The sequence below is a fragment of the Oncorhynchus masou genome, chromosome 9 (genome assembly GCF_036934945.1).
Source record: "Oncorhynchus masou masou isolate Uvic2021 chromosome 9, UVic_Omas_1.1, whole genome shotgun sequence".
NCBI classification, from domain to species: domain Eukaryota; kingdom Metazoa; phylum Chordata; class Actinopteri; order Salmoniformes; family Salmonidae; genus Oncorhynchus; species Oncorhynchus masou.
This window is the reverse complement of record NC_088220.1, coordinates 19,640,999-19,668,604: the sequence shown is the minus strand read 5'-3', so window position 1 is coordinate 19,668,604 and position 27,606 is coordinate 19,640,999. Positions and strand designations below refer to the sequence as shown.

General features: G+C 42.7%; 2 protein-coding genes across 5 annotated transcripts; one reads left to right on the top strand and one right to left on the bottom strand.

Moving 5' to 3' along the window:
* Window positions 1-1,774: 1,774 nt before the first annotated feature.
* LOC135545660 (C-terminal-binding protein 1) lies at window positions 1,775-20,766 on the bottom strand. Of its 4 annotated transcripts, none has more exons than XM_064973433.1 (10): window positions 20,679-20,766; window positions 17,416-17,507; window positions 11,158-11,312; window positions 8,268-8,412; window positions 6,176-6,382; window positions 3,894-4,108; window positions 3,581-3,711; window positions 3,346-3,473; window positions 3,101-3,215; window positions 1,775-2,964 (listed from the first exon to the last, which is right to left on the bottom strand). In XM_064973433.1, exons 3-10 carry the CDS (start codon window positions 11,281-11,283, stop codon window positions 2,778-2,780), a joined length of 1,254 nt encoding a protein of 417 aa, XP_064829505.1. In that variant the 5' UTR covers window positions 11,284-11,312; window positions 17,416-17,507; window positions 20,679-20,766; the 3' UTR covers window positions 1,775-2,777. The 4 variants fall into 4 exon arrangements, with proteins under 4 accessions (XP_064829505.1, XP_064829506.1, XP_064829504.1 ...); XM_064973434.1 differs by having other exon boundaries at window positions 17,416-17,447; window positions 20,679-20,738; XM_064973432.1 differs by lacking the exons at window positions 17,416-17,507; window positions 20,679-20,766 and adding an exon at window positions 16,929-16,978.
* LOC135545661 (E3 ubiquitin-protein transferase MAEA) lies at window positions 19,389-27,606 on the top strand. Its single transcript, XM_064973435.1, has 9 exons — window positions 19,389-19,478; window positions 23,973-24,155; window positions 24,453-24,656; window positions 24,799-24,921; window positions 25,014-25,090; window positions 25,203-25,311; window positions 25,423-25,556; window positions 25,831-26,026; window positions 26,115-27,606. The coding sequence occupies exons 1-9, from the start codon at window positions 19,404-19,406 to the stop codon at window positions 26,208-26,210; spliced, it is 1,197 nt and encodes a 398-aa protein (XP_064829507.1). The 5' UTR covers window positions 19,389-19,403; the 3' UTR covers window positions 26,211-27,606.

Below are 27,606 nucleotides of genomic sequence, written 5' to 3'. Positions count from 1 at the left end.
TCTTAAGTTTTGAGGGAGTGTGCAATTGGCATGCTGACTGCAGGAATGTCCACCAGAACTTAATTTAAATTTCTCTACCATAAACTGTCTTCGTCATTTTAGAAAAATGTGCAGTCTGTCTAAACCAGCCTCACAACCGCAGACCATGTATATGGCGTTGTGTGGGCGAGAAGTTTGCTAATGTCAACGTTGTGAGCAGAGTGCCCCATGGTGGGGGTGTGGTTATGGTATGGGCTGTCATAAGCTACGGACAACGAACTCAATTGCATTTTATTGATTGCATTTTGACTGAACAGAGATACGGTGACGAGATCCTGAGGCCCATTGTCGCCCCATTCACCCGCCGCCATCACCTCATGTTTCAGCATGATAATACACAGCCCCAAGTCGCCAGTGGTGGAAAAAGTATGCAATTGTCATACTTCAGTAAAAATAAAAATACCTTAACATTAAATGACTCAAGGAGAAGTGAGTCCCCCAGTAAAATACTACTGTGGTAAAGGCCTAAAATAATTTAGTTTTAAATATACTTAAGTATCAAAAGTAAATGTAATTCCTAAAATATATTTAAGTATCAAAAGTAAAAAGTATCAATCATTTCAAATTCCTTATATTAATCAAAGCAGACAGCAACATTTTCTTGATTTTGTTAATTTACGGACAGCCAGGGGCAACCCAACATTTAGACATAATTTACAAATGAAGCATTTATGTTTAGTGAGTCCGCTAGATCAGAGGCAGAAGGGATGACCAGGGATGCTCTCTTGATAAGTGTGTGAATTGGACCCTTGTCCTGTCCTGCTAAGCATTCAAAATGTAGCGAGTACTTTTGAATGTCACAGAAAATGTATGAAGTAAAAATTACATTATTTTATTTAGGAATGCAGTGAAGTAAAAGTAAAAGTTGTCAAAAATATTAATAGTAAAGTATAGATTACAAAAAAAAATACTTACGTAAAAATACTTTAAAGTACTACTTAAGTACTTTACACCACTGCAAGTCGCAAGAATCTGGACACAATTCCTGGAAGCTGAAAATGTCTCAGTTCTTCCATGGCCTGCATACTGCATACCAGACATCTCACCCATTGAGCAAGTTTGGGATGCTCTGGATCTACTTGTACAACAGCTTGTTCCAGTTCCGGTCAATATCCAGCAACTTCGCACAGCCATTGAAGAGTGGGACAGCATTCCACAGACCACAATCAACAGCCTGATTAACTCTATGCCAAGGAGCTGTGGCGTGCCGCATGAGGCAAATGGTGGTCACACCCCTACTTTTTTTTATGGTGTCTGTGACCAACAGATGCATATCTGTATTCCCAGTTATGTGAAATCAATAGATTAGCACCTAATGAATGTATTTAAATTGACTGATTTCCAGATATGAACTGTAACTCAGTAAACAAGACATTGTTGAATTTCTACTTTTGTTCAATATAATTCAGTGCATTTCTTTCTACGATCCAACAGATACACATGGAATTAATCAAGATCAGAGGTGTTCATGTAACATGGCTTTTTAAACAAGAGGAATATTATTTCATTTCTGTATCCTTGAGACCAAATATGTTTTTTGAAAATCTTAAGAATAATCCAGTGGAAATTCAGACAGTTCCAATGGCCTTGAACCTTGCATCTATTTTCCCATTTAGTGGAGGTATTTGGTAATGCATCCATTTTAATCTAATCACACTGTATAGGAGAGCCTAGAAGCCTGGCACACAAGACTGATCATATCAGAACTTGGACAGGATGCCAACGGACAAAGACATCAAATTTGACCTTTCAACAGGGACTTTTGTTTATTTTTAAAATAATTAATACAAATGCATACAGTCACAAACATCTCTTTTTGGATATTGATTAACCAAAAATAATGATATTTTGTAATATATAGTATGTATACTGTATATTGCTAACCTACTACTTCACCAGAAGAGAGGCAATGTATGTCTGCTACTAATTGTGCAGCTGGGAGCTGCTTCTCTTCTCAGACACGTTACAATCAAGTCACACTGACACAGGCAAGCAGTACGTCAGGTATGCACAAGACAGGGGGGGTCTTCTCTCCCAAAATGCACAGTTTTAACATTTATACAGAGGCTGAAGACTACAGAACAACATGCCCCTTAAACTGAAAGAACAAATGGAACTTAAAGTATTTTTGCTAATATAGACCAGAGGCAGGTGGGTCGAAAAACAAAGCACTATGTGGTGTAGAAGAAAAAGAACTAGGGAAACTCCATTTCCTGAGAACCTGTGCAAAAGCTGCCTCTTTTGGGGCTTGTTGGGAAACATATAAAACAAATATTCTATTGTCTTTTTAAAATCGGTTGATTAGTTTTCACCCTTGTTTTTCTTTTAGACTGCACTACAAATAATTGTTTTCATATTTCTAAAAACTGTACACAAACAGTTACAATCATGTTATAATCAACTACTTTTGCTTTAACAAGAACCCATAGGACACAAACAGACATTCGCCCACGTTACTTGGACAAACTATAGTCTAAACAGTAGGATTGGCTTTAAAGGATATTTTTCTCTTTTCGAATCCACAATATTATTCGTGTTTTTTTTTCTACACAAAAAAAAGTTTCAAAAAGACGACCGACTCCACTATGGTTGGACCAGATGAACTGTAATGGACCTCTGTGAGTCTGTCTGTTTCATGGCAGCTGTTTAGAACCCATGATGCTTCAGTTCCATTCCTCTTTGGAGTGATGAAGACCAGGAGAGTTCTATGGTTGGACAGAGAGCTCTGTGGGGCGGGGCTACAACTGGTCGTTGGGGTGCTGATCCCTGTCCAACTCTGATTTGCCTGGCTGGCCCGGCGAGGGGGCGCGAGAGGGGTGGGCGGCACTGGACAGGCTGTGTGTGATGGGCACGGCACTAGGAACAATCCCCTCTACAGGCGGAGGGAGCCCCCCAGAGGCCAAACTCACAACACCAGGAGGATATCTGGGAGGAGAGGATGCCCAGAAAATGAGTCACCAGCATCAACAAATAACACCCAACATTTTATTTTGGCCTGTGCAAAATATGCATACAGTGCCTGTATCTACATGTTATTCTGTACCAACAGTGGATGTATTACCTGTATGCCCCATTGACCTCAGGGTGACTGACAGCAGGGGTCATACTGGCCCAGTGACTAGTCTGGCTTAGGAACTCTTTATTCACACAGTTCTTCAGGCTGTCTGGAATACGACCTGGAAGCAGGAAACAGTCACTGATGAAGCACAATGTGCTTATTGGGGAGTTGTTATTGTGGCTTTGCTGTTGTTTATTAGTGAGAGGGGAGCCTGACAAGAATACCCATGCTTAGTATAATGGTGTTACCTGAAATGGCTCGGCGGATCTCCCTGGCTGCCTCCTCTCTCATCTCAATAGAAGCCTGTTCACTGTACCAGGCAGCGTGGGGAGTACAGATGAGGTTTGGAGCATCTTTCAGAGGGCCCTGGTTGAAACTGAGACAGAAGGAACATGGGAATTTATTGTTAACATCACTTCAACACAATATCATATAAATATCAGTAGAATGAAGACAGTAGAAGAATTTAAAAAGTTAGCTCACCCGAAGGGCTCTGTCTCGTGGACGTCCAGGGCCGCTCCTCGGATCCTCCCCTCTTTCAGGGCCTGTGCCAGGGCTTTCTCCTCCACCAGCCCCCCTCGGGCCGTGTTAACCAGGAACGCACCCTGGCGCATCTACAACACACCATATAAAATATGTAGACCGTGCAGAACACAACTGTAAAGGACATGCTACATTGGTCTTCCTAGTAGATTTAAATCCCCCAGTGCAGTGACATGGATCCAGTAGGCTTCTGTGCATGAGTGTCTATATATTTCTCTCTGTGTTACGTGCATGTGCGTGTCACGGCCCCGACCTGTTTGATGGTAAAGTCGTTGATGAGGTGGTGGTTGTGCTCGTTGAGGCTGCAGTGGAGGGTGACACAGTCACTGTGGAAGAGCAGGTCCTGGAGGGTGTTGACGCGCTGCAGGCCCAGGGCTCGCTCCACCCCGTCAGACAGGTACGGATCGTAGAATATCACATTAAACCCAAAGGCTTTGGCTCTCAGTGCTACAGCCTGGCCAACACGACCTGAGGACAGACAACAACATGGACATTTGAGTAATACCCAGACAGGTAAATAGTTACAACAAAGAGATACAATAAAGATGAATTCCTTACACATTCACTATGCATGTTTTGTAACACATCACAGCTCAAAATGGCATACAGAAAGCCATCGAACTCTACTAAACAAGCCCATATTTAAAGAACCAATTTCTTATTCATTATACCGACCATGTTATCTTCAGCTAACAGCCAGTTAGGCAGTGTAATACAATGTACAGGTGCAGGATCTTAATTTGATTCAGTTTACTACAGCAGGAAAATAATCCTGCAGCAACATGAAATGTGAATTATGTGGATTATACACTGCTCAAAAAAATAAAGGGAACACTTAAACAACACAATGTAACTCCAAGTCAATCACACTTCTGTGAAATCAAACTGGCCACTTAGGAAGCAACACTGATTGACAATAAATTTCCCATGCTGTTGTGCAAATGGAATCGACAACAGGTGGAAATTATAGGCAATTAGCAATACACCCCCAATAAAGGAGTGGTTCTGCAGGTGGTACCACAGACCACTTCTCAGTTCCTATGCTTCCTGGCTGATGTTTTGGTCACTTTTGAATGCTGGCGGTGCTTTCACTCTAGTGGTAGCATGAGTGGCTCAGGTAGTGCAGCTCATCCAGGATGGCACATCAATGCGAGCTGTGGCAAGAAGGTTCGCTGTGTCTGTCAGCGTAGTGTCCAGAGCATGGAGGCGCTACCAGGAGACAGGCCAGTACATCAGGAGACGTGGAGGAGGCCGTAGGAGGGCAACAACCCACCAGCAGGACCACTACCTCCACCTTTGTGCAAGGAGGAGCACTGCCAGAGCCCTGCAAAATGACCTCCAGCAGGCCACAAATGTGCATGTGTCTGCTCAAACGGTCAGAAACAGACTCCTTGAGGGTGGTATGAGGGCCCGACGTCCACAGGTGGGGGTTGTGCTTACAACCCAACACCGTGCAGGGTGTTTGGCAAATTCGCCACTGGCGCCCTGTGCTCTTCACAGATGAAAGCAGGTTCACACTGAGCACATGTGACAGACGTGACAGTCTAGAGACGCCGTGGAGAATGTTCTGCTGCCTGCAACATCCTCCAGCATGACCAGTTTGGCAGTGGGTCAGTCATGGTGTGGGGTGGCATTTCTTTGGGGGGCAGCACAGCCCTCCATGTGCTCGCCAGAGGTAGCCTGACTGCCATTAGGTGCCGGGATGAGATCCTCAGACCCCTTGTGAGACCATATCCTGGTGTGGTTGACCCTGGGTTCCTCCTAATGCAAGACAATGCTAGACCTCATGTGGCCGGAGTGTGTCAGCAGTTCCTGTGAGAGGAAGGCATTGATGCTATGGACTGGCCTGCCCGTTCCCCAAACCTGAATCCAATTGAGCACATCTGGGACATCAGGTCTCGCTCCATCCACCAACGTCATGTTGCGCCACAGACTGTCCAGGAGTTGGCGGATGTTTTAGTCCAGGTCTGGGAGGAGATCCCTCAGGAGACCATCCACCACCGCATCAGGAGCATGCCCAGCGGTGTAGGGAGGTCATACAGGCACGTGGAGGCCACACACACTACTGAGCCTCATTTTTACTTGTTTTAAGGACATTACATCAATGTTGGATCAGCCTGTAGTGTGGTTTTCCACTTTAATTTTGAGTGAGACTCAAAATCCAGACCTCCATGGGTTGATAAATTTGATTTCCATTGATCATTTTTGTGTGATTTTGTTGTCAGCACATTCAACTATGTAAAGAAAAAAGTATTTAATAAGAATATTTCATTCATTCAGATCTAGGATGTGTTATTTTAGTGTTCCCTTTATTTTTTTGAGCAGTGTAATTAATGGAAATGTTTGTAGGGGTTGATACATTTTTCGTAAGGTTAAATCAAGTCTGAAATGTCAACATGGAAAGCCTTTTTAAACCTCAAATACACTTCAAGTTTTGAATGTCCTGCATTGGAGGAAAATTATCCTGCAACAGGGTGATCAAATGAAGATCCTACATCTATAATATAACATTGTACTGTAATATCTCACACTAACCGAGGCCAATGATGCCAAGTGTCTCCCCACGGATCCGCGCCGCCCCAGACGCCACCTCCCTGATCTGCTCCACACTCTGGACCCGTGTGCCCTCGCGCAGCGCCTGGTGGAGCCACGTGGTCCGTCTGTACAGGTTCAGGATGTGACACAGTGTAGAGTCTGCTGTCTCCTCCACCGATGCTGCTGGCATGTTACACACTGCTATCCCTATTGGAGGACAGGACAAATGTAAACAGCTACAGTACCAGTCAAAAGTTACAACACACCTACTCATTCAAGTGTTTTTCTTTATTTTTACTAGTTTCTACACAGTAGAATAATAGTGAATACATCAAAACTATGTAATAACACATATGGAATCATGTAGTAACCCAAAAAGTTTAAACAATTCAAAATATATTTATTTTATAAAGGGATTATAAAAGAGCCACCCTTTGCCTTGACAGCTTTGCACTCTTGGCATTCTCTCAACCAGCAACACCTGGAATGCTTTTCCAACAGTCTTAAAAGGAGTTCCCACATATGCTGAACACTTACTTGTTGGCTGCTTTTCCTTCACTCTGGGGTCCAACTCATCCCAAACCATCTCAATTGGGTTGAGATCGGGTGATTGGGGAAGCCAAGTCATCTGATGCAGCACTCCATCACAGTAAATAGCCCTTACACAGCCTGGAGGTGTGTTTTGGGTCTGATAGTGGGACTAAGAACAAACCAGACGGGATGGCGTATCGCTGCAGAATGCTGTTGTCGCCATGCTGGTTAAGTGTGCCTTGAATTAATTCTAAACAAATCAGACAGTGTCACCAGCAAAACACCATCACACCTCCTCCTCCATGCTTCACGGTGGGAACCACACATGCAGAGATCATCCGTTCACCTACTCTGCGTTTCACAAAGACACAGGGGTTGGAACCAAAAATCTCAAATTTGGACTCATCAGACCAAAAGGACACATTTCCACCGGTTTAATGTCCATTGCTCGTGTTTCTTGGTCCAAGCAAGTCTTCTTATTAATGTCCTTTAGTAGTTGTTTCTTTTCAGTAATTCAACCATGAAGGCCTGATTCACGCAGTCTCCTCTGAGCAGTTAATGTTGAGATGTGTATGTTACTTGAACTCTGTGAAGCATTTATTTGGGCTGCAATTTCTGAGGCTGGTAGCTAATGAACTTATCCTCTGCAGCAGAGGTAACTCTGGGTCTTCCTGTCCTGTGGCGGTCCTCATGAGAGCCAGTTTCATCATAGCGCTTGATGGTTTTTGCAACTGCACTTGAAGCAACTTTCAAAGTACTTGAAATTTTCCGGATTTACTGATCTTCATGCTGTTTCTCATTGCTTATTTGAGCTGTTCTTGCCATAATCTTCTGTATACCACCACTACCTTGTCACAACACAACTGATTGGCTCAAACGCATTAAGAAGGATAGAAATTACACATGCACTTTTAAAAAGGCACACCTGTTAACTGAAATCCATTCCAGGTGACTACCTCATGAAGCTGGTTGAGAGAATGCAAAGCATTTGCAAAGCTGTCATCAAGGCAGCTTCAATCTTTTTTGGTTACTACATGATTTCATGTGTTATTTCATAGTTTTGATGTCTTCACTATTATTCTACAATGTAGAAACTACTAAAAATAAAGAAAAACCCTTGAATGAGTATGTGTGTCCAAACTTTTGACTGGTACTGTATCAACAAAAAATGTATTATGCAGATCTGAGCAATTGCACTTTGTTTAAATGCATCCATGACTGGAAAGCCATTTAAAATATCATAGGTCATCTTCATGGATGTTTTTGACAAGCCGCCAGGAGCAGACGATCGCCTTTCATAGAAAATTAGTTGTGTTATTTCATAGTACTATTATTCTACAATGTAGAAACTAATAAAAATGAAGAAAAACCCTTGAATGAGTATGTGTCCAAACTTTTGACTGGTACTTTTTATTATGCAGATCTGAGCAATTGCACTTTATTTAAATGGAATATCATAACTTGCAGAAAATAATAGAAGATTTCACCTAGTGATCAGTTCACAGCCTGTAAGTCTTTAGGTGGACATCCATAGTTGAGAGAGAGCACAGCAGGATCTCACCTAAATCTCCAGCCGACTTGATATCGATGTTGTCGAAGCCGCTGCCTATGCGGACAATGATCCGCAGTGCCTTGAATTTGTCAAGGTCCTCCCTCATTAGTGTGATGGTGTGGTACACCAGAGCTCCTACAGCCTCGTTCAGTACCTGCCAACACAAGGCTATGAGGTTTAGTACGTCAGAGCTCCTACAGCCTCGTTCAGTACCTGCCAACACAAGGCTATGAGGTTTAGTACGTCAGAGCTCCTACAGCCTCGTTCAGTACCTGCCAACACAAGGCTATGAGGTTTAGTACACCAGAGCTCCTACAGCCTCGTTCAGTACCTGCCATCACAAGGCTATGAGGTTTAGTAGCTCCTACAGCCTCGTTCAGTACCTGCCAGAGCTACCTGCCATCACTACACAGCCTACAGCCTCGTTCAGTACCTGCCAACACAAGGCTATGAGGTTTAGTACACCAGAGCTCCTACAGCCTCGTTCAGTACCTGCCAACACAAGGCTATGAGGTTTAGTACACCAGAGCTCCTACAGCCTTGTTCAGTACCTGCCAACACAAGGCTATGAGGTTTAGTACACAGAGCTCCTACAGAGCTGCCAACACAAGGCTACAGCCTACAGCCGTTCAGTACCTGCCAACACAAGGCTATGAGGTTTAGTACACCAGAGCTCCTACAGCCTCGTTCAGTACCTGCCATCACAAGGCTACACCAGAGCTCCTACAGCCTCGTTCAGTACCTGCCATCACAAGGCTATGAGGTTTAGTACACCAGAGCTCCTACAGCCTCGTTCAGTACCTGCCAACACAACGCTATGAGGTTTAGTACACCAGAGCTCCTACAGCCTCATTCAGTACCTGCCAACACAAGGCTATGAGGTTTAGTACATCAGAGCTCCTACAGCCTCGTTCAGTACCTGCCAACACAAGGCTATGAGGTTTTAGCTCCTACACGTTCAGTAGCCAACACAAGCTCCTACAGCCTCGTTCAGTACCTGCCAACACAAGGCTATGAGGTTTAGTACACCAGAGCTCCTACAGCCTCGTTCAGTACCTGCCAACACAAGGTTTAGTACATCAGAGGTTTAGTACCTGCCAACACAACATCAGAGCTCCTACAGCCTCGTTCAGTACCTGCCAACACAAGGCTATGAGGTTTAGTACACCAGAGCTCCTACAGCCTCGTTCAGTACCTGCCAACACAAGGCTATGAGGTTTAGTACACCAGAGCTCCTACAGCCTCGTTCAGTACCTGCCAACACAACGCTATGAGGTTTAGTACATCAGAGCTCCTACAGCCTCGTTCAGTACCTGCCAACACAAGGCTATGAGGTTTAGTACACCAGAGCTCCTACAGCCTCGTTCAGTACCTGCCAACACAACGCTCTCAGGTTTAGTACATCAGAGCTCCTACAGCCTCGTTCAGTACCTGCCAACACAACGCTATGAGGTTTAGTACACCAGAGCTCCTACAGCCTCGTTCAGTACCTGCCAACACAAGGCTATGAGGTTTAGTACATCAGAGCTCCTACAGCCTCGTTCAGTACCTGCCAACACAACGCTATGAGGTTTAGTACACCAGAGCTCCTACAGCCTCGTTCAGTACCTGCCAACACAACGCTATGAGGTTTAGTACACCAGAGCTCCTACAGCCTCGTTCAGTACCTGCAAACTCAACGCTCTCAAGTTTAGTACATCAGAGGACAGTTATACAGCACTCTTCAATAAAAGAAATAAAACTAAAGTAATGTGTCATCCAAATGCATAGCAATTCATTAACCATAGTGGTGGTGTTCCATAGGCCCTGACAGGCCCTACTATTATTTGACCATGCTGGTCATTTATGAACATCTTGGCCATGTTCTGTTATAATATCCACCCAGAACAGCCAGAAGAGGACTGGCCACTCCTCATAGCCTGGTTCCTCTCTAGGTTTCTTCCTAGGTTTTGGCCTTTCTAGGGAGTTTTTCCAAGCCACCGTGCTTCTACACCTGCATTGCTTGCTGTTTGGGGTTTTAGGCTGGTTTTCTGTACAGCACTTTGATATATCAGCTGATGTAAGAAGGGCTATATAAATAAATTTGACTTGATTTGACATGGGCTCTCCATTGGGCTCTTGTAGTGGTAGCCCATCTATTCTAACCACGTTTGATGTTCCATTTCATGATCAGCCCAACTGCAGCTAGCACCATACGCTCTGCCACTTCTCCCTTTATACGCTGTGTAAAGCCACCATGTAGCTCAATTAAACTGAAAGGGGATATTTTAATTAGGCAAGGAGCTGGGTGGTTATGGGCCTGTGAAAGGGAATGAGGAGAGAATGTGGGTGCCATCTGTTTCTGCAGGGCCAGGGAGAGCTCAAAGATTCAGCCTGCCATACATTCAGAACCAGAGCAGGAGAAAACACACACTGGGAATCAGTACTACAGGAAGTATAGATGGCCAGTTTTCCTCTGATGTTTAATTTTGCTTTGTTGCACTGTGGGAAAAACACTGGATATAATCAAGTCTTATTATACTACTATTATTTTTCACCTTTATTTTTCTAGGCAAGTCAATTAAGAACAAATTCTTATTTACAAATGGATGCCTACCAAAAGGCAACAAAGTCTATTGTACTGTTCTGTTAATTAGGAAGATTCAATTTATTTTAACTGAAAAATGTATACTTGTCAGGCTTATTTCTGTCATTGTAAATGAGTTATGTCATTGTTTTTAGGACATTGTTGATTACGGTGTTTGAACAAACTTGTTTAACAGCACAGGGTTCTTGCATATAATATGGTAAACGAATACTGTTTTTAGGCCAGGGTGTCTTTCTTAAGTCCAATTAACTTGAAAGTGGTAGCATGTACATGAGGCTGAGCAGACAGATGACATGTAGAGCATGGCAGCACCTTCTCATGGATCTCCTGGGTGGACTGGGCATCACAGAAGGCCACAGTGGCCACGTCTTTCAGGATGGGCATCTCTATGGTGCAGTCACGCCCGTCCAGCAGGGCCACCAGGGGCCGGGGGTGCATGGGCCCGTTCAGGATGGGGGGCCGGATGCCTGTAGACAGAGAGGATGGGTAAACAAACTATATTTCACATCATAGTCTACTGTAAAGGACCGCTCACAGACAGTAAGTCTGGAAAGGGGTATGTCTACATTATGGGTTGTGATATAACATGCCAGTGTGGGAAAATTGCAGCTGTGTTTATGATCTTGCTTACTATTTTCCACCTAAAACCACAACAAATCCAGTAGTCAGTTGGTATGTTAATGATTCACATGCGAGTAAACAAAAATCCCAAAAGAGGTCTCATACTTTGAGTTTCAGAATTATTTGCGGTTTTTAATAAGTCAATATTGAATCCATGACTGGAAAGCCATTTAAAATGTCATAGGTCATCTTCATGCATGTTTTTGAAAAGCAGCTAGGAGCAGACGATCGCCTTTCATAGAAAATTAGTCACAAAATGAGAAACACCCCCTGATGGTGCAATTCATCAAATTAGCCATTCAAACTATGGTGAGAGTGGTAACTAAACTTTACATGACATTTAACCAACTGCCATGCGCGTATCAACTATAAAATGACTAAACCACTTCAGTGTGAAACCAATATAAAAGAGCAACTGTGTGGGTCAATTGCACTACGGTTCGCGCACAGAATAATGCAACAGGAAATCCTCTGTGCATCAAATTGTTAGAATGTCACATTTTCTACACTGATGCTACTCATTGTCCCAAATAATCTGTGTTTTAACTGTACATCCACTTGTTTTGGAAGATAACAGTAGCAAGGGGACTTGTTACTCTCCTACACAATTCAGTCTTCTGGATTAACACGGGTGTTAGTCCCAATATGAGCACCAGTTCTACATGGTATTCCACCTGCTCTAATGAGGGATTCATGTGAACACATCAACGGGGAGAAATAGATCCCCATCATCTCTTTACTGACACATTTACAGACTCCATTCTAACTGGAAGGAAATATCTTTCATTCCACTGGAGGATATGACCTTGTGAGAATCAGGAGGAACGACCCTTGGGTCCAATATTCTAAACAGTGTCTCTCGTGGACCTAAGGGTTATCCCTCTTCGTCTGCTACAGTGAACTGCATCTATGCTCATACAGTCAAAGCTACTTCCTGAAAATAAAAGGTCAGCACCTCAGAAAGCCCCAGTTGTGTTCTACAAGGATTTCAGAGCTGTCCTCTAACATGCACATGTGAAATGTTTCAAACATAGCTCTATTTTATTAGACTATTTTTTTAGTGAGCATGCCAGGAATCAACCCATTCGATTTCAATACAGCATAATAAAATCTATATTTGTCTTCATATTAAATGTAGCATTGTAACTGTAACCACCATAGGAAGAGGGAAAATAGTGCACCTGTGAGCAGCTCGAGCTGTGTGATTTATGATCAGAGCCAATCTGGCACAAACATGGCGTGACAGTCTCTACCCACTGTTGTTCCCACAGGAGATCTCCCTCCCAGATGAGCCAGGGGAGTGTAGACACACCCCTCTCCTTCAGCTCACTCCCTCATCAGCTACCAGTACACACACACACACACACACCGATGCGCACGTGTGCGTACACACACACACAGGCAAACTCTATCACACAAGCACTCTCTCACGTACACAGATCACTAAGCCCCGTCTGGTTGGTCTACAACACATTTTTCAGTCATGTTCTTCAAAGATGACAAAAATGCCCCCCCCCCCCCCAAAAAAAAGAACAAACAATGCATGTTTTATCACCACTATCATGACAATCCATGGCCATAATGATGTGAGCTTTGTATTGTGGTAATTCGGCCAATTTGAGCACCCCAGGGGTGAATTGGTGTGTCAATTTTAATGAGATAAGACACGATCCTTTGATCACAGAATCAAAGACCCCTACGAGCTCAGACATGAATAATCATACAAAGATCAATCATGAAGATCAAACAATACCTCCAATGTAGACAATATGCTGCTGTTGTGAATACAAGTAAACAAAATGTCCAAGTAACAGACACCAGTATGAATACATTCACAATAGCAGCATCAGTACTAAGCACCTACAAAGATGTTCTGTACTTCCTGAACCTGAAGAATTCCCCTAGTAGACTGTTCTAGAATCAAAGTTTCCTTCTCCCCTGAAAGGAGAATGAGGAAGCAAGTCAAGGCCGGAACTGGAAATACCGTTCCCCACTGCACAATGAACAGGAAATATGTGCTGTGTGTCCTTGCCTCACATTTTTAGAGGGAAATTGTACTGTCCTTCATCCCACAGGAGGCTAATCGTTCCCTGGATCAATACAGAAAGGCTCTAACCCCTCACACACACACATCTCCTCTGCCCAGGTCCAAAACAGCTAAACAGAAACATATTCGGGAGTGGAAAGCAAGTTATTACAGCATTGAAAGTGGCTGAATGGGAGAGATGAAAGATAATGGAGAGAGAAAGAGGGGAGGAGGGAAGGAAGAGGGGGAGGGGAAGGTAGAATACTGTACAGCACACTGAACACAGATCTGTGTCCACACCACACAACGCAATCACAGTTAACATTTGGTCCCATGCACAAAAGGAAAGGTAAATGTTTACCTAAAGGCAAGCCTTTGTTCAGCAAATGCGAGCTTCCCATCTCTTTCCCCAAAAAAGGACATTCACTTCAGCAAGACATCATAAATCCACAGCATATGGCGGATACTTGAATGTTCTTCTTCCTTTTCCCCCTCAGTGACAAACATACATATGCTCCCCCTTTTTTTAACTTCCCTTATGCTCCCTCACTCTCCCTTCCTTCCTCACTTTCTATTTCGACTATCGCTCTCTGTCACACGCGCGTGCACACAGAATGCAAGTGTCACTGCATTTATGGGAGTGGGAGATCGAGAGAGAGAGAGAGAAAGCAGCCGCGTGAGTGAGGTGGCTGAAAGAAAATGAGAAAAGAAATGGGGTGGAGCTAAGGCCACAAGAAATGTATCTTTTGTTTTCCGAAAGAAGGCCAAATGTAAAGTGTTATGCAATAACAGAAGATAGTCTATAGGCAACAGAAGAAAAACAAACGCCCTAAAATAATGCATGTAACTTAAAATGTGATACATGATAACTTTGCTGAGTTTCAGTTTACAGTGATTGGTGTACATTTGCTGCATATCAACAAAGATGTGTAATAACAACATGATTGACTTGTTTGTCTTTAAGATTTAAAACAAGCATTATAAAACCTACACATCTTTAATTATCAATTGTGATTACATATTTGAAATAAGTTACCATATGGTTTCTTAGTAAATATGATTAAAACCATATATATATCTTGACTCACTGTTAATGACTCTACTGTGTGTACAGTACAAGGTGTCATTGTAATTCATGCTCCTTAGATGGTCAGTAACTACATGTAATAAACAAAAAAAACTCTTATTTAAATGACAGCTCCAGTGTGTCACCGGTGATTATCCAGAGCCACAAAAGTCTGAGTCTTTATGGTAAAAATAATAATTAGGTAAATACTTAACACAAGGTTAATTTGATAGCACATTCTATTATCAAACAAATACTGTGTCCCAAAGCTCTCTATGCTGGTTCACACACTGGCCAGTGATAGTTCTTATGTTGCCATTTTTAAAGAGCTATTCACCTGGCCACTGCAAAGCAAGTGTTTTTTTCTGCACAACTTCTTACAAGCAAATGCTGGAAGGTAAACAGATCTCCACCAGTGCTTGAGTGGAAAAGACTTAAGTGGGAGACTTGTTTTGCAACTTCATTCCAGCAGATCTAGCACAGCATGTACTCTAACATGTGTCCCATCCAGGCTACATCGCTGTATCATAGGGATAGATAACTCATATGAGCTGAATTCAAATATGCCAGAAATGTTTCATATGCACAAATAGCTTGTTTCTTTCAAAAGGTTGTGCACAAATTTGTTTACATCCCTGTCAGTAAGCATTTCTCCTTTGCCAAGATAATCCATCCACCTGACAGGTGTGGCATATCAAGAAGCTGAATAAACAGGATGATCATTACACAGTTGCAACTTGTGCTGGGGACAATAAAAAGGCCACTCTAAAATGGGCAGTTGTGTCACACAACACAATGCCACAGATGTCTCAAGTTTAGAGGGACTGCAGGAATGTCCACCAGAGCTGTTGCCAGTAATTGAATGTTAATTTCTCTACCATATGCCGCCTCCAAAGTTGTTTTAGAGAATTTGGCAGTAGGGACTATGGGCCTCACAAATGCAGAGCACATGTAACCATGCCAGCCCAGGACCTCCACCTCCGGCTTCTTCAGTTGCAGGATCGTCTGATACCAGCCACCCTGATGAAACTAATGGGTTTGCTGATGAAACTATAGGTTTGCACAAGCAGTCTCTGGGAAGCTCTTCTTCGTGCTCGCCATATGGTATCTGGGACCAACAGATGCATATCTGTATTCCCAGTCATGTGAAAAATGTACTAATTTCCTCATATGAACTGTAACTCAGTAAAGTCTTTGTAATTGTTGTATTTCTATTTTAGTTCAGTGTACAGGCATGTTGGCACATTGCATCTGCCAATTAAAAAGCTCCAGATACAAATATTCCTTTGTGGATCATTTAGCAAAGTAACATCTAAACACGAGCAGAGCTGGGAGAGAATGGAACAACAACTGACTATAAAACACAGAGTGTGATACAATCTGGAACCACCACATAACACATGAAACAGTGACTCGTTGAACACAGAACACAGAAAACACAAATATCTTGAATGACAATATGGCATCCACTGTTATATCACAGAACTGTACAGGAAATAAGACATGCAGTAGAGGGGAGAGAAGAAGATGTGAAGGGTAAAGAGAGAAGGACAGAGGAAAGGAGGGGAGAGGAAGATGCCCCAGAGAAAGATTACGCTGTCTGAGCCAATGGACTGAGCACAGACTGCAGCCATCTCCTCGGCACTCACTGCAGCGTAGCTAATGGTTCTGCTCCTTCACATCGGATTCCACCAACAACCAGAGAGATGCACAGGCCAAACAAAGCACTGGCCACATTTAGTGTGATGACTGACAGCAAGTCTAATGTTGTCTTTTAAGTTGCAACGGACCTATGTGAATGTTATACTGTAAATATCAGATGTTGGTTATATTTGTGGAACTAGCCAAATGTATAATTGGATTGGTTCTGCTTTTCTGAGAGAGAGAGTCAATAAAGCCCTTTGAATTGGGGGGGATCCAACAGACCTTTCTTTTCGATTAGGAGAATTTAAAGGTGTGTGGAAAATCAGAAACCTGTGGTGTAGGTCTCAGTGTTGATTGCTTCAAAATGATTTGCTCCTTGTTCTTGAAAAAGCACAGGCGTATCAGTGGAAAATGCACTATTGACTCCTAGTAATAACACCGAAAAATCTCCACACACACACACACACATTATCTCTCAGTAAAGAGGGCTGGGAATGGCATCACAATAGAGTTCACAGTATTAGACCACTGATAAACACACAAAAACACCATACTACAGTATCTACAACTTCTCATCTCCATACTTCCCCCCTATGCCCCTCCCCTCTCCGTGCCACTCAGCATACTCCCCCTCGCTGAGTGAACACAACACTGCCCTGTATCCTGACCTAGTGACCTACACACGGATACAAAGGAACCACAACATGGGGGTGGACGATCACAAACCTTGCATCACCCTCTTCTGTGTCTCAAATCCAGACTGTGCTTGAGCTTGCTAAAACATGCGGCAGAGCATTGGCCAATCATAGGCGCTATGTGACAGCCAATCAAGGTTGACTGCCTCTGGATATTAGCCAATCACAATATGGCTCATTACTCAACTAGACAGGCTTGGGGAGGGCTCCTACAGGAAAATAAATCTGAGCATGCAGTGGAGAGAGGGGGAGGGGGAAAGAGAAAAGGGAGAGGGTGTATGGGGAACAAGAGTCAGTAATGGCTGAGTGAAATATTTTTCAAATGGCACATTGGATCAGACAATAGAACCTTTTGCAGAAAGGAATTCTTCATGTTTTATGCATATTCAAAATATAGATCATATACATAAAGAGGTGGTCTACTGTTAATTCTTATATCTTTAGACATTAACAGTGCACTTCTTAAAGTAATGTGTATCTTTGTAGATTTGCCATTGAAACCAATTACATATACTTACATGTTCAGGTAGATTTGGTCTTCTTTTTAGCTCTGGAAAATAAATAATTTCTGATCATCAGCATCTGTTGCCATTGTCATGTGATTGTATCACTGTGAAAGAATGGCATAGGGAAAACAAACTGAGTGGATTGTGATCATCATTGATAATAGCTTCTGAGAAGGACAGCTTGGAAAAATTGTCAAAAACTTCAGCCACCTAAGCCATAGACTGTTCCCTCTGCTCCCGCATGGCAAGCGGTACCAGTGCACCAAGTCTGCAACCAACAGGACCCTATACAGTTTCTACCCCCAAGCCATAAGACTAAATAGCTAATCAAATGGCCACTCTGGACTACCTGCATTGACCCTTTTTTACACAAACTTTCATGCACATACACTACATTGGACTCTACCCACACATACTTACACATTTTGTTATGTTACAGCCTTATTCTAAAATTGGTTGTTTCTTCCCTCTTCATCAATCTACACACAAGACCCCATAATTACAAAGAAAAAATAGTTTTACATTTTTTGGGGGGCAAATGTATTTAAAAAAAAGAGAAAAGAACTGAAATATTGCATTGAACCTTCACCTCAGTCTGAGGTCCTGAGTGCACTGGAGCCAGTTTTCATCAAGGATCTTGCTCTACTTTGCTCCATTCATCTTTCCCTCAAACCTGACTAGTCACTCAGTTCCTGCCACTGAAAAACATTCCCACAGCATGATGCTGCCACCACCATGCTTCACCATAGGGATGGTGCCAGGTTTCCTCCAGACATGACGCTTGGCATTCAGGCTAAAGAGTTCAGTGTTGATTTCATCAAACCAGAGAATCTTGCTTCTCATGGTCTGAAAGTCCTCTAGGTGCCCTTTGGCAAACTCCAAGCAAGCCTTTTACTGGGGAGTGGCTTTCATCTGGCCACTCTACCATAAAGGCCTGATTGGTGGTGCTGCAGAGATGGTTGTCCTTCTGGAATGTTCTCCCATCTCCACAGAGGAACTCTGGTGCTCTGTCACGGTGACCATTGGGTTCTTGGTCACCTCCCTGACCAAGGCCTTTCTCCCCCGATTGCTCGGTTTGGCTGTGCGGCCAGCTCTAGGAAGAGTCTTGGTGGTTCCAAACTTAATCTGTTTTGTACCCTTCCCCTGATCTGTGGCTCCACACAATCCTGTCTTGGTGCTCTCCGGACAATTTATTAAACCTCATGGCTTGTTTTTTTTCTCTGACATGCACTGTCAACTGTGGGACCTTATATAGACTGGTGTGAGACTTTCCAAATCATGTCCAATCAATTGAATTTACCACAGATTGACTACAATCAAGTTGTAGAAACATCTCAAGGATGATCAACGGAAACAGGATGCACCTGAGCTCAATTTCGAGTCTCATAGCAAAGAGTCTGAATAATTATGTAAATAAGGAATTTCTGTTTTTTATTTTTAACTCTGCATTGTTGGAAAAGGACCTGTAAGTAAGCATTTCACTGTTAGTCTACACCTGTTGTTTACAAAGAATTTCAACTTTAGACAAATAACATTTGAGCTTCAGGTCATGACTTACATACAGGTCATGTAAAGTCCATTATTCAATAAAAAGATGTGACTTCACGTACTTAATACATCTTGAGCAACTTTAAAGGCATTTTTAAATGACCATTTAACATCAAGATATCTTACAGATTGTACCTACTAGGCTTGTGTTTTGTCAACAGTGTCATTCCTGTATGCCACCAACAGCTAGCCCTCTCACCTCTCGCTGACCTCTGTTGTTCGTAAATCCCCTGCCGCATGTACAACCACGTATTCGAAAATAAGTTTTAAAAAAGAAGCTTGCTTGGGCCCAATTTCATTAAACAGACTTTTTGGGATAGTATCACCCTCTATCAGACATTTTTCTACACACTATCCCCTCAAATATTATTACTGACGACACCAGCACACTAGATGGCTGTAGTGAGCATACGTATTTTTTGCACTGCAAGTAAAATCCTAGAAATTCACAAATGAAGATGGCGGTGCAAGAGACAGCTGCCCAACTATCCATGGCGCTGAAGGTTCAAGAGTATCCCACTTTGAAGGTTTGAAATGGTTTATTTGAATGAAAATCAAGACGAACCGATCGTGATGGAGGCATGAGTTTAAGATTTGACAAACTAGGCGCTAATTCCTATCATTTGGCTGGCCATTAGCTATAAAGCTAACTAACGTTAACGACGTCAGGCAGGGGCAAGTTGGTTCAAAACAACGGGGCAAATGTTAGATTGAGGTTATGAAAAGACTTGGTCAGATACAACATCCCAATCCAGTAGTTGATTGTCGATTATCGAGAAGATTGGTGGTTATTCGCAAACGTGGTTAGCTAAAAATATACACATTTGCCACGTATCTTATGCTAGCAAGCCAGCTGATACTTGTCGTGTCGGCTAGCTAGCTTTAGCTGGTTCTCTGTCCATATTCCGTGGCGTGTGAAGTCAGCAATTCATCACACTGCACGTGATAACGTTAACATTACTTGGAATTGGATGGCCAGCTCGTGTGTAAATACGTTTCCTATGTCACTGACGCAGATTTGAAAGCTAACACATTTCTAGTTTAGATCAATTTAACTAGTTATTCACGTTTGTTTCCAAATTCACCATAGCTAGCTGTTAGCTAGTATTGTGTCCCTATGAAATCAACATGCCATGACAAGGATGGTTCCTCACCAGCTGTGTGAAGTACAGCTTCACAAAAATATTCAAGTTAGTCGCAAATCCAAAGCGGCATGAATGCTAGTCAGTTGATCGTTTAGAAAACTGTATAATTGTGGTATTTACGGTCAGTTGACTAGTTCGTAGCTATTGCTAATGTTTTTTTAAAGCTAGCTAACAAGCGCAGTGTCCTCAAATTACTACCTCGACAATATGGCTGAGAAGACACTGCGACACTTATTGTTATGTGGCTGCTGCTAGACGGCTGTATGTTTGCTTTCTTAGTCGCCATTTTATCTGAATAGTCGATTAATTACATTTGGATTGAAATAGTACTTGTACACCATTTGAGTGGTTGTTACGTTAATTCGCATAATAGGACTGTGATGATTGATATTATCAGAGCTGAGGCCTTAGTAGCTTTGGGACACACTGTCGAGAGTCTGTGTACTGGTTGGATCACCTGAGTTGTGAATTATTCTGGTGGGTGGCAACGGAAAATAACCCTACCACAATATAACCGGTTTAACCAAATAAACATTTCCTTTCAACAAAAGCATTTGTATAATCTCTTGGAACTCTACTTACCAGTTGAAATTTGACCCTTGCTATGAAATAAACGCCTGAATCCAACTTTTGTCCGACCCACGCCAGATTTAGCTATAGGAAGTCTCGCGTGAAGTGCGTGGTCTAATGGCAGCCTTCTTACTCAACGGGAATATGGTGCTGTAAGGACAAAAGTTGGATTCAGACTTTTATTTAATAGCGAGGGATATATTTCACTTTACATCTGGTAAATAGAGGTCCTAGAGAATATACAAATGCTTTTGTTGAAAGGAAATGCTTCTTTGGTGAATCCGGCTATATTGTGGTAGGGTAATTTTTCATTGCCAGCCACCAGAACAATGCACAACTCAAGAAGTCCAACCAATATAGACTCCAGATGTCCCAAAACTAAGGCCTTAGGTGGTTGGTTGGAATCTGTTATACATTCAGAACACCTTCCTAATATTGCATATCAGAACACCCTCAATTCATCGGCGCATGGACTCTACAAGGTGTCAAGTGTTCCACAGGGATGCTGGTCCATGTTGACTTGGCTGGATGTCCTTTGGTTGGTGAACCATTCTTGATAAACACAGGAAACAGTTGAGTGGAAGTAAACAAGTGACATCAATAAGGGATCATACTTCTGGTAATGTAGTGTATGTGGACACCTGCTTGTCGAACATCATTCTAAAACCACCATGGGCATTAATATGGGATTGGTCCCCCCTTTCGGCTATAACAGCCTCCACTCTTCTGGGAAGGCTTTCCACTAGATGTTGGAAAATTGCTGCGGGGACTTGCTTCCATTCAGCCACAAAGTATTAGTGAGATCGGGCACTGATGTTGGGCGATTAGGCCTGGCTCGCTGTCGGCGTACCAATTCATCCCAAAAGTATTCGATAGGTATTCGACCAATCTTGACAAACCATTTCTGTATGGACCTCGCTTTGTGCACAGGGGTATTGTCATGCTGAAAAAGGAAAGGGCCTTCCCCAAACTGTTGCCACAAAGTTGGACTCACAGAATTGTCTAAAATGTAATTGTATGCTGTAGCATTAAGATTTCCCTTCACTGAAACTAAGGGGCCTGACCCGAACCATGAAAAACAGACCCAGACCTTTACAGTTGGCACTATTAGGGCTGTGTAGGTCACACAACTTCATCAGCCGGTGATTATCAAGCAAATAACTGTCGGTCTCACGGTAATTGACCGTTAATTAACATAAACACATTTAGCATCTCCTGGCTTCCACACACGGCCTACAAGCCATTTTAAAAAGTCTAATAAATCCATGTAATATAGCCTACACCTTCATAATAAATCCATTATTTATTTTAGACAGGTCTAAAGACACATGATATGAAGAAAATGTAGTCTATTTCAGAAGAAACAGATAGCATACTCTGCGGGCCGGATTGCTGCGTTGTGCCCTTCTCCCTGAGTGTGCTGCGCAATCCGAAGCGTCTCTCACTCGCATGGCTTTCAGTCATGTGATCAGGTCTTTATCACAGGCTACAAGTGAAGACAGAAACATCAGGGGCGCAACTGCGTGTGTCCTTATCCAATTCAGAGGTGCACATGGAAGATATTGGAAGAACTGTCCACATTTACTTGATCAGCCAACAAGATGAGTAGGCCTAACAAACAGCAAAAGCACTAGCCTATGTCAATCTACTATCCCACATAGTACTAAAGTCGACCTATTCTGTGCAAGAAATAAATATTCCGAACATGGGGTTAGACTATTTCTTCACACGGTAGTAAGCGTGAATATTCCATTAGCGGAAAACACCATTATCAAAAGTGACCGCAAATACATTTATGCATGTAATGCTTTTATTATAAAGGTGCATTTTTAATGGTGAAAAATATATTTCCCAAATTTGAAACTCACGCGCTGCTTATATATGCCAGTTAGGCAATACACCCCTTGTAAAGCAGGTTAATGTGCTTAATTTTAAGAAGTTATTTGGCCACTTTAGTTGTGATACAAACCTTATTAAAACATGAGGCGTGCGATTATGATTTGAAAAAGTTGCAAAAAAAGGCATTGTTCCTTATGCTGGGCATCATTCACAAGTGATAATATATCATTCACAAGTGATAGGCTAATATTGTCACCCATTAGACTATTCTTGATTTAATCTTGTCTTTACATATACTAAATAATATGTGTGATATTTGTTATTATTTAGAATGAACCCTTATTATTCACCTGTATCGAAACGGGCAGCGGGGAACAAAATACATGTCATCTATGCACTTAAATAGAGACTGGACAATGCTTTTCCCCGTGGTTCATTTTCATGCCAGCGAGGTAGGCTATACTCCTGTTGTAAATATAAGCAATGTTCTTGAGAAATACATTTGAGAAATAATATTCTGTTTTCATCACTCTGTTTTCTCCCGCAATTGCATAGCTTATAGAAATGTTGCGCAAAAGCGTTTTGATTCGATTTTCGAAGACATTTGCATTGATGATGGGGTGATTAGAGGGACAATAGAGTGCTGAGTACCAGGCCGTTAGCAAGTTTGGTAGGCTACTAATGACCAGCAGCATCAGAGCTTGGAGAAGCCTAATTACCATGACTAAATGGTCATGTGGAATTTGACTGCCTTTATGACTCGTGACCGCCAGTGTGGCTGTAATACGGTCAACGCAACAGCCCTAGGCACTATGCATTTGGGCAGGTAGCTTTCTCCTGGCATCCGCCAAACTCAGATTCGTCTGTCGTACTGCCAGATGGTGAAGCTTGATTCATCACTCCAGAGAACACGTTTCCACTGCTCCAGAGTCCAATGGCGGCAAGCTTTACACCACTCCAGCTGATTCTTGGCATTGCGCATGTTGATCTTAGGCTTGTGTGCGGCTGCTCGGCCATGGAAACCCATTTATAACAGTACTTACAGTTGACCGGGGCAGCTCTAGCAGGGCAGGAATTTGATGAACTGACTTGTTTGAAAGGTGGTATTGTATGACTGCCACGTTGAATGTATGTCTGAAGATTGCATGGCTGTGTGCTTGACATTATACACCTGTCAGCAACAGGTGTGGCTGAGATAGCCGAATCCACTAATTCGAAGGGATGTACACATACTTCTGTATATATATATATATATATATATATATATATATAGTGTAGTTCTCATCTGGTCAGTCTGTCAAGGAAAAAGCAGATGTTCAAAATGTTTTGTACACTCAACTAGAGGTTATGATCTCAGCAAGTTATGGATCAAATATTTGGGAGCTTCAGCCAAATAATGAACCCTAAATGGTCAGAATGGATGACTGAAACCACCTCATGTAGCTTTTGCATTGATCATATGTACAGGTACCATATGAAACTCTGAACAAGCGCTTCAGAGCTGCACAGAAGAACATTGACCGGGAGACGAGTCACGTAACCATGGTGGTGGCAGAGCTGGAGAAGACCCTCAGCAGTTTCCCAGTGGTGGATTCTGTGGTGTCCCTTCTGGATGGGGTGGTGGAGAAGCTCAGTGCCCTGAAGAGGAAGGTAGGTTCAAACAGTTGCCCTCTGAACAGTTCGCATTGAAATGTTGCTGTGCAGAGATTTTTTAAAATGTATTTACAGTATTCCTCGATCAACCCCAGATAGCTTAGCTACCAATATTTCAGCCAGCTTCACGTTTGCAAATGTCTTAAGCACTTGTTAAATCTTGTACATGTTTATTGAGCAAATTCAAAAACAATGATTTCTCAACATAAGTTAATCAAAGCAGTAAAATGAAGAGGATCCAGCAGAGCTCAAGTATTACATGCAGTAAGTATAGAACATGTGAACATTGGATAGGCTGCTGAGTCCATCCAGGCGGAGGATGAGAGTGCTAAGCTGTGTAAGCGGAGGATTGAACACCTGAAGGAACACAGCAGCGACCAGCCAGTGGGCGTCAATGTCTGGAAGAAGAAACGAATGGACCGCATGATGGTAGAACACTTGCTGCGGTGTGGCTATTACAACACAGCGGTCAAACTGGCACGGCAAAGTGGCATTGAGGTGCGTCCCACTTCTCTTCGTCAATATGCATACAAGATTACGTGGATACTACTTATAGTTTACAGTATTGTAATTGTTTAGAGAACTACATTTTCTGTGCTGTCTCTATTTCACGTGACCCCTCTTTCTCCCTGTCCTTCAGGACCTGGTCAACATTGAGATGTTCCTCACAGCCAAAGAGGTGGAGGAGTCACTAGAGCGACAGGAAACCGCCACCTGTTTGGCCTGGTGTCATGACAACAAATCACGCCTCCGCAAGATGAAGGTAAGGCAGGAGATTATGCCATGTCTGTTAGTAGATCATGATGTCTCGTACATTATATGTACATATTAACTCATTGATGCTTCTCCTTCCAGAGCTGTTTGGAGTTTAGTCTGCGAATCCAGGAATTTATCGAGCTCATCCGACAGAACAAGCGCATGGACGCCGTCAGGTAGGAAACCGTTTCTGCTGACATTGCATATCCTGTACTAAAATATTTAGGTTAACATTGAGACATTATTTAAAGTTGAAATGAGAACAATCATGATACATGTTTTTCACAGACATGCGCGGAAGCACTTCAGCCAAGCAGAGGGGGGTCAGCTGGACGAGGTGCGGCAGGTGATGGGTATGCTGGCGTTCCCCTCAGACACCCATATCTCCCCTTATAAGGTAATACCATAGTAATGCCCTAGCCTGTAGTGCGCATATTCCTGTGTGTATGTCAAATAGTGTAGGCCTGTCATCAGGTCTGATCGTCTCTTTGTCCGTCAACCCTCGCAGGATCTCCTGGACCCTGCCCGCTGGAAAATGCTGATCCAACAGTTCAGATATGACAACTACAGATTACATCAGCTGGGCAACAACTCAGTGTTTACCATCACACTCCAGGCTGGCCTGTCTGCTATCAAAACTCCGTATCTTTTCTGGTCACTGCTCTGTGCTCCTTAGTTTAGCTGTTTCAACCAGTAACATGTGGTGCTCTGTCATCTGCTTGTTTTGGTGATGCACATTGTCTCCTTTTGGTTGTGATGGCCAAGTCTCTCTATAATTACTTATCTAAAACTGCACATCAAATTCAAGGTCTTCAAAATATTTGGCTCAATGTGTTCTGCCAAAGACCTCCAGCTGTTAAGTACTGGAATGTAAAGTGAAAGATAAAGTTTAAGCCCTTAACCTTTCTGCGTCCAGTCAGTGTTATAAGGAGGATGGCACCTCTAAAAACCCTGACTGCCCCGTGTGCAGCAAGTCCCTGAACAAACTGGCCCAGCCCCTGCCCATGGCACACTGTGCCAACTCCCGTCTGGTGTGCAAAATCTCTGGGGAGGTGATGAATGAGAACAACCCACCCATGATGCTGCCCAACGGCTATGTTTACGGATACAACGTGAGTCTCTACATCCCACACATTTAATCTTTACAATGGCAATGGAGTAATTGTTATTATTCATGTTAATCATTTCTCCTTCCTCTAGTCTCTTCTATCCATTCGTCAAGATGACAAGGTAATCTGCCCCAGAACCAAAGAAGTCTTCAGCTTCTCCCAAGCTGAGAAGGTGTACATCATGTGATGTGATGGATACACCTTGACTATGACCAGCGGGTCCAGTCTGAGTGCAGTGGATCCCCCAGCAGAACCTCTAGCCTCTGCCCCAATGGCAATGCTCCACCATGTGACTGAGCCGAAATCACCCCACAGCCCACCGACCGACCTCTCGACCTGCCCAAACTGCCTCTCACTATAGAGAATAGTCCCAAATCACCTTGGGCAGATTTGTGAAATTAGACTAATTAACAAACTTTTGTTTTTAAAGTGTTGATGTTTTGACATTTATTTTAACCTTGAGTCCAACCGGTAGTGTGGCACGTTAAAACTCTGTATTGCTCCAATATCATAACAGGAGCTTCTGCCCTTTACCTTAGTTAAACCAGACTTACTTCAGATTTACAGGCTGACCACATTGGTGTTTGCGTCATAATGGCACTAATTTCATGATGCGCACAAGTTACATCATTTCTATGTAGCCATGTTGGGGGGGGGGAATAAATAGAAATACTTTGAAATTGGTCATCTTGTGTTTGTCCCCCTGTGAAATCTGTGATTGCAGATCTGGGACGATACACTCTGATCTTGTAAATACTAGAGAATTGGTCATTTGTGTATAGATTCAGGTCTCTCAAAATGTTAATGAGAAACATTTTAAGAACTCCATAGACCTTTCACTGATCAGGCGTGAACAAGCACACTGTTGTTGCTTCAGGTACTTCATGGCAACCTTGTACACTGACCTAAAGTATACTCTACACTTTTGAGGAGCATAGTGGATTTGTGTCTTGCAAGGGAACATGCCAGGTCTTCTCACCACCTGAAGAAGACTTGACAAGTGGTCCAACATAGAGCGTACAAAATACTTATCTTTTCCAGTGTTTTGTAATAACTAGTGGTCTTCCTAGTTTGTGTGTGTGAAGATTGGAGATGTATAATCATTTCCGCACTCACAAATGGATGGGTTAATTCATCACTTTTTATATTGATTTAGTTATACGACTCTGATATAGTCAATCCAAAATACTCAATTATTCTATCTTTTAGTTTCATGTTTTTCAATGATGAACATTGTGCATTGTAATTAAAGAGGATAATTATCTTTTTTTTTTTTTGCTCTTCATTTTTTTATGATCTAGTGCTGATTTTTAAGACATTTTGTATGACTAACACACATTGCTGCAGATTTCACAAGGGGCTATAGTTGGTCCAAATTGTTCCTTGAGATTACAGAGAGTAATCTTACCATATGTTTCAGTACCTACCATCTATCCCACCTTTTTTTCATCTTGGCTGGTTGCTTCTGAACTGTTTAGTATTGTTATTGTGGAGAGACCGTTTAGAAACTGAGCATGCATGTTTATATTGGTAGGATAGATTGATTGTTCAAAAACGATTGCTGATAAAAGAACTCAAATTGG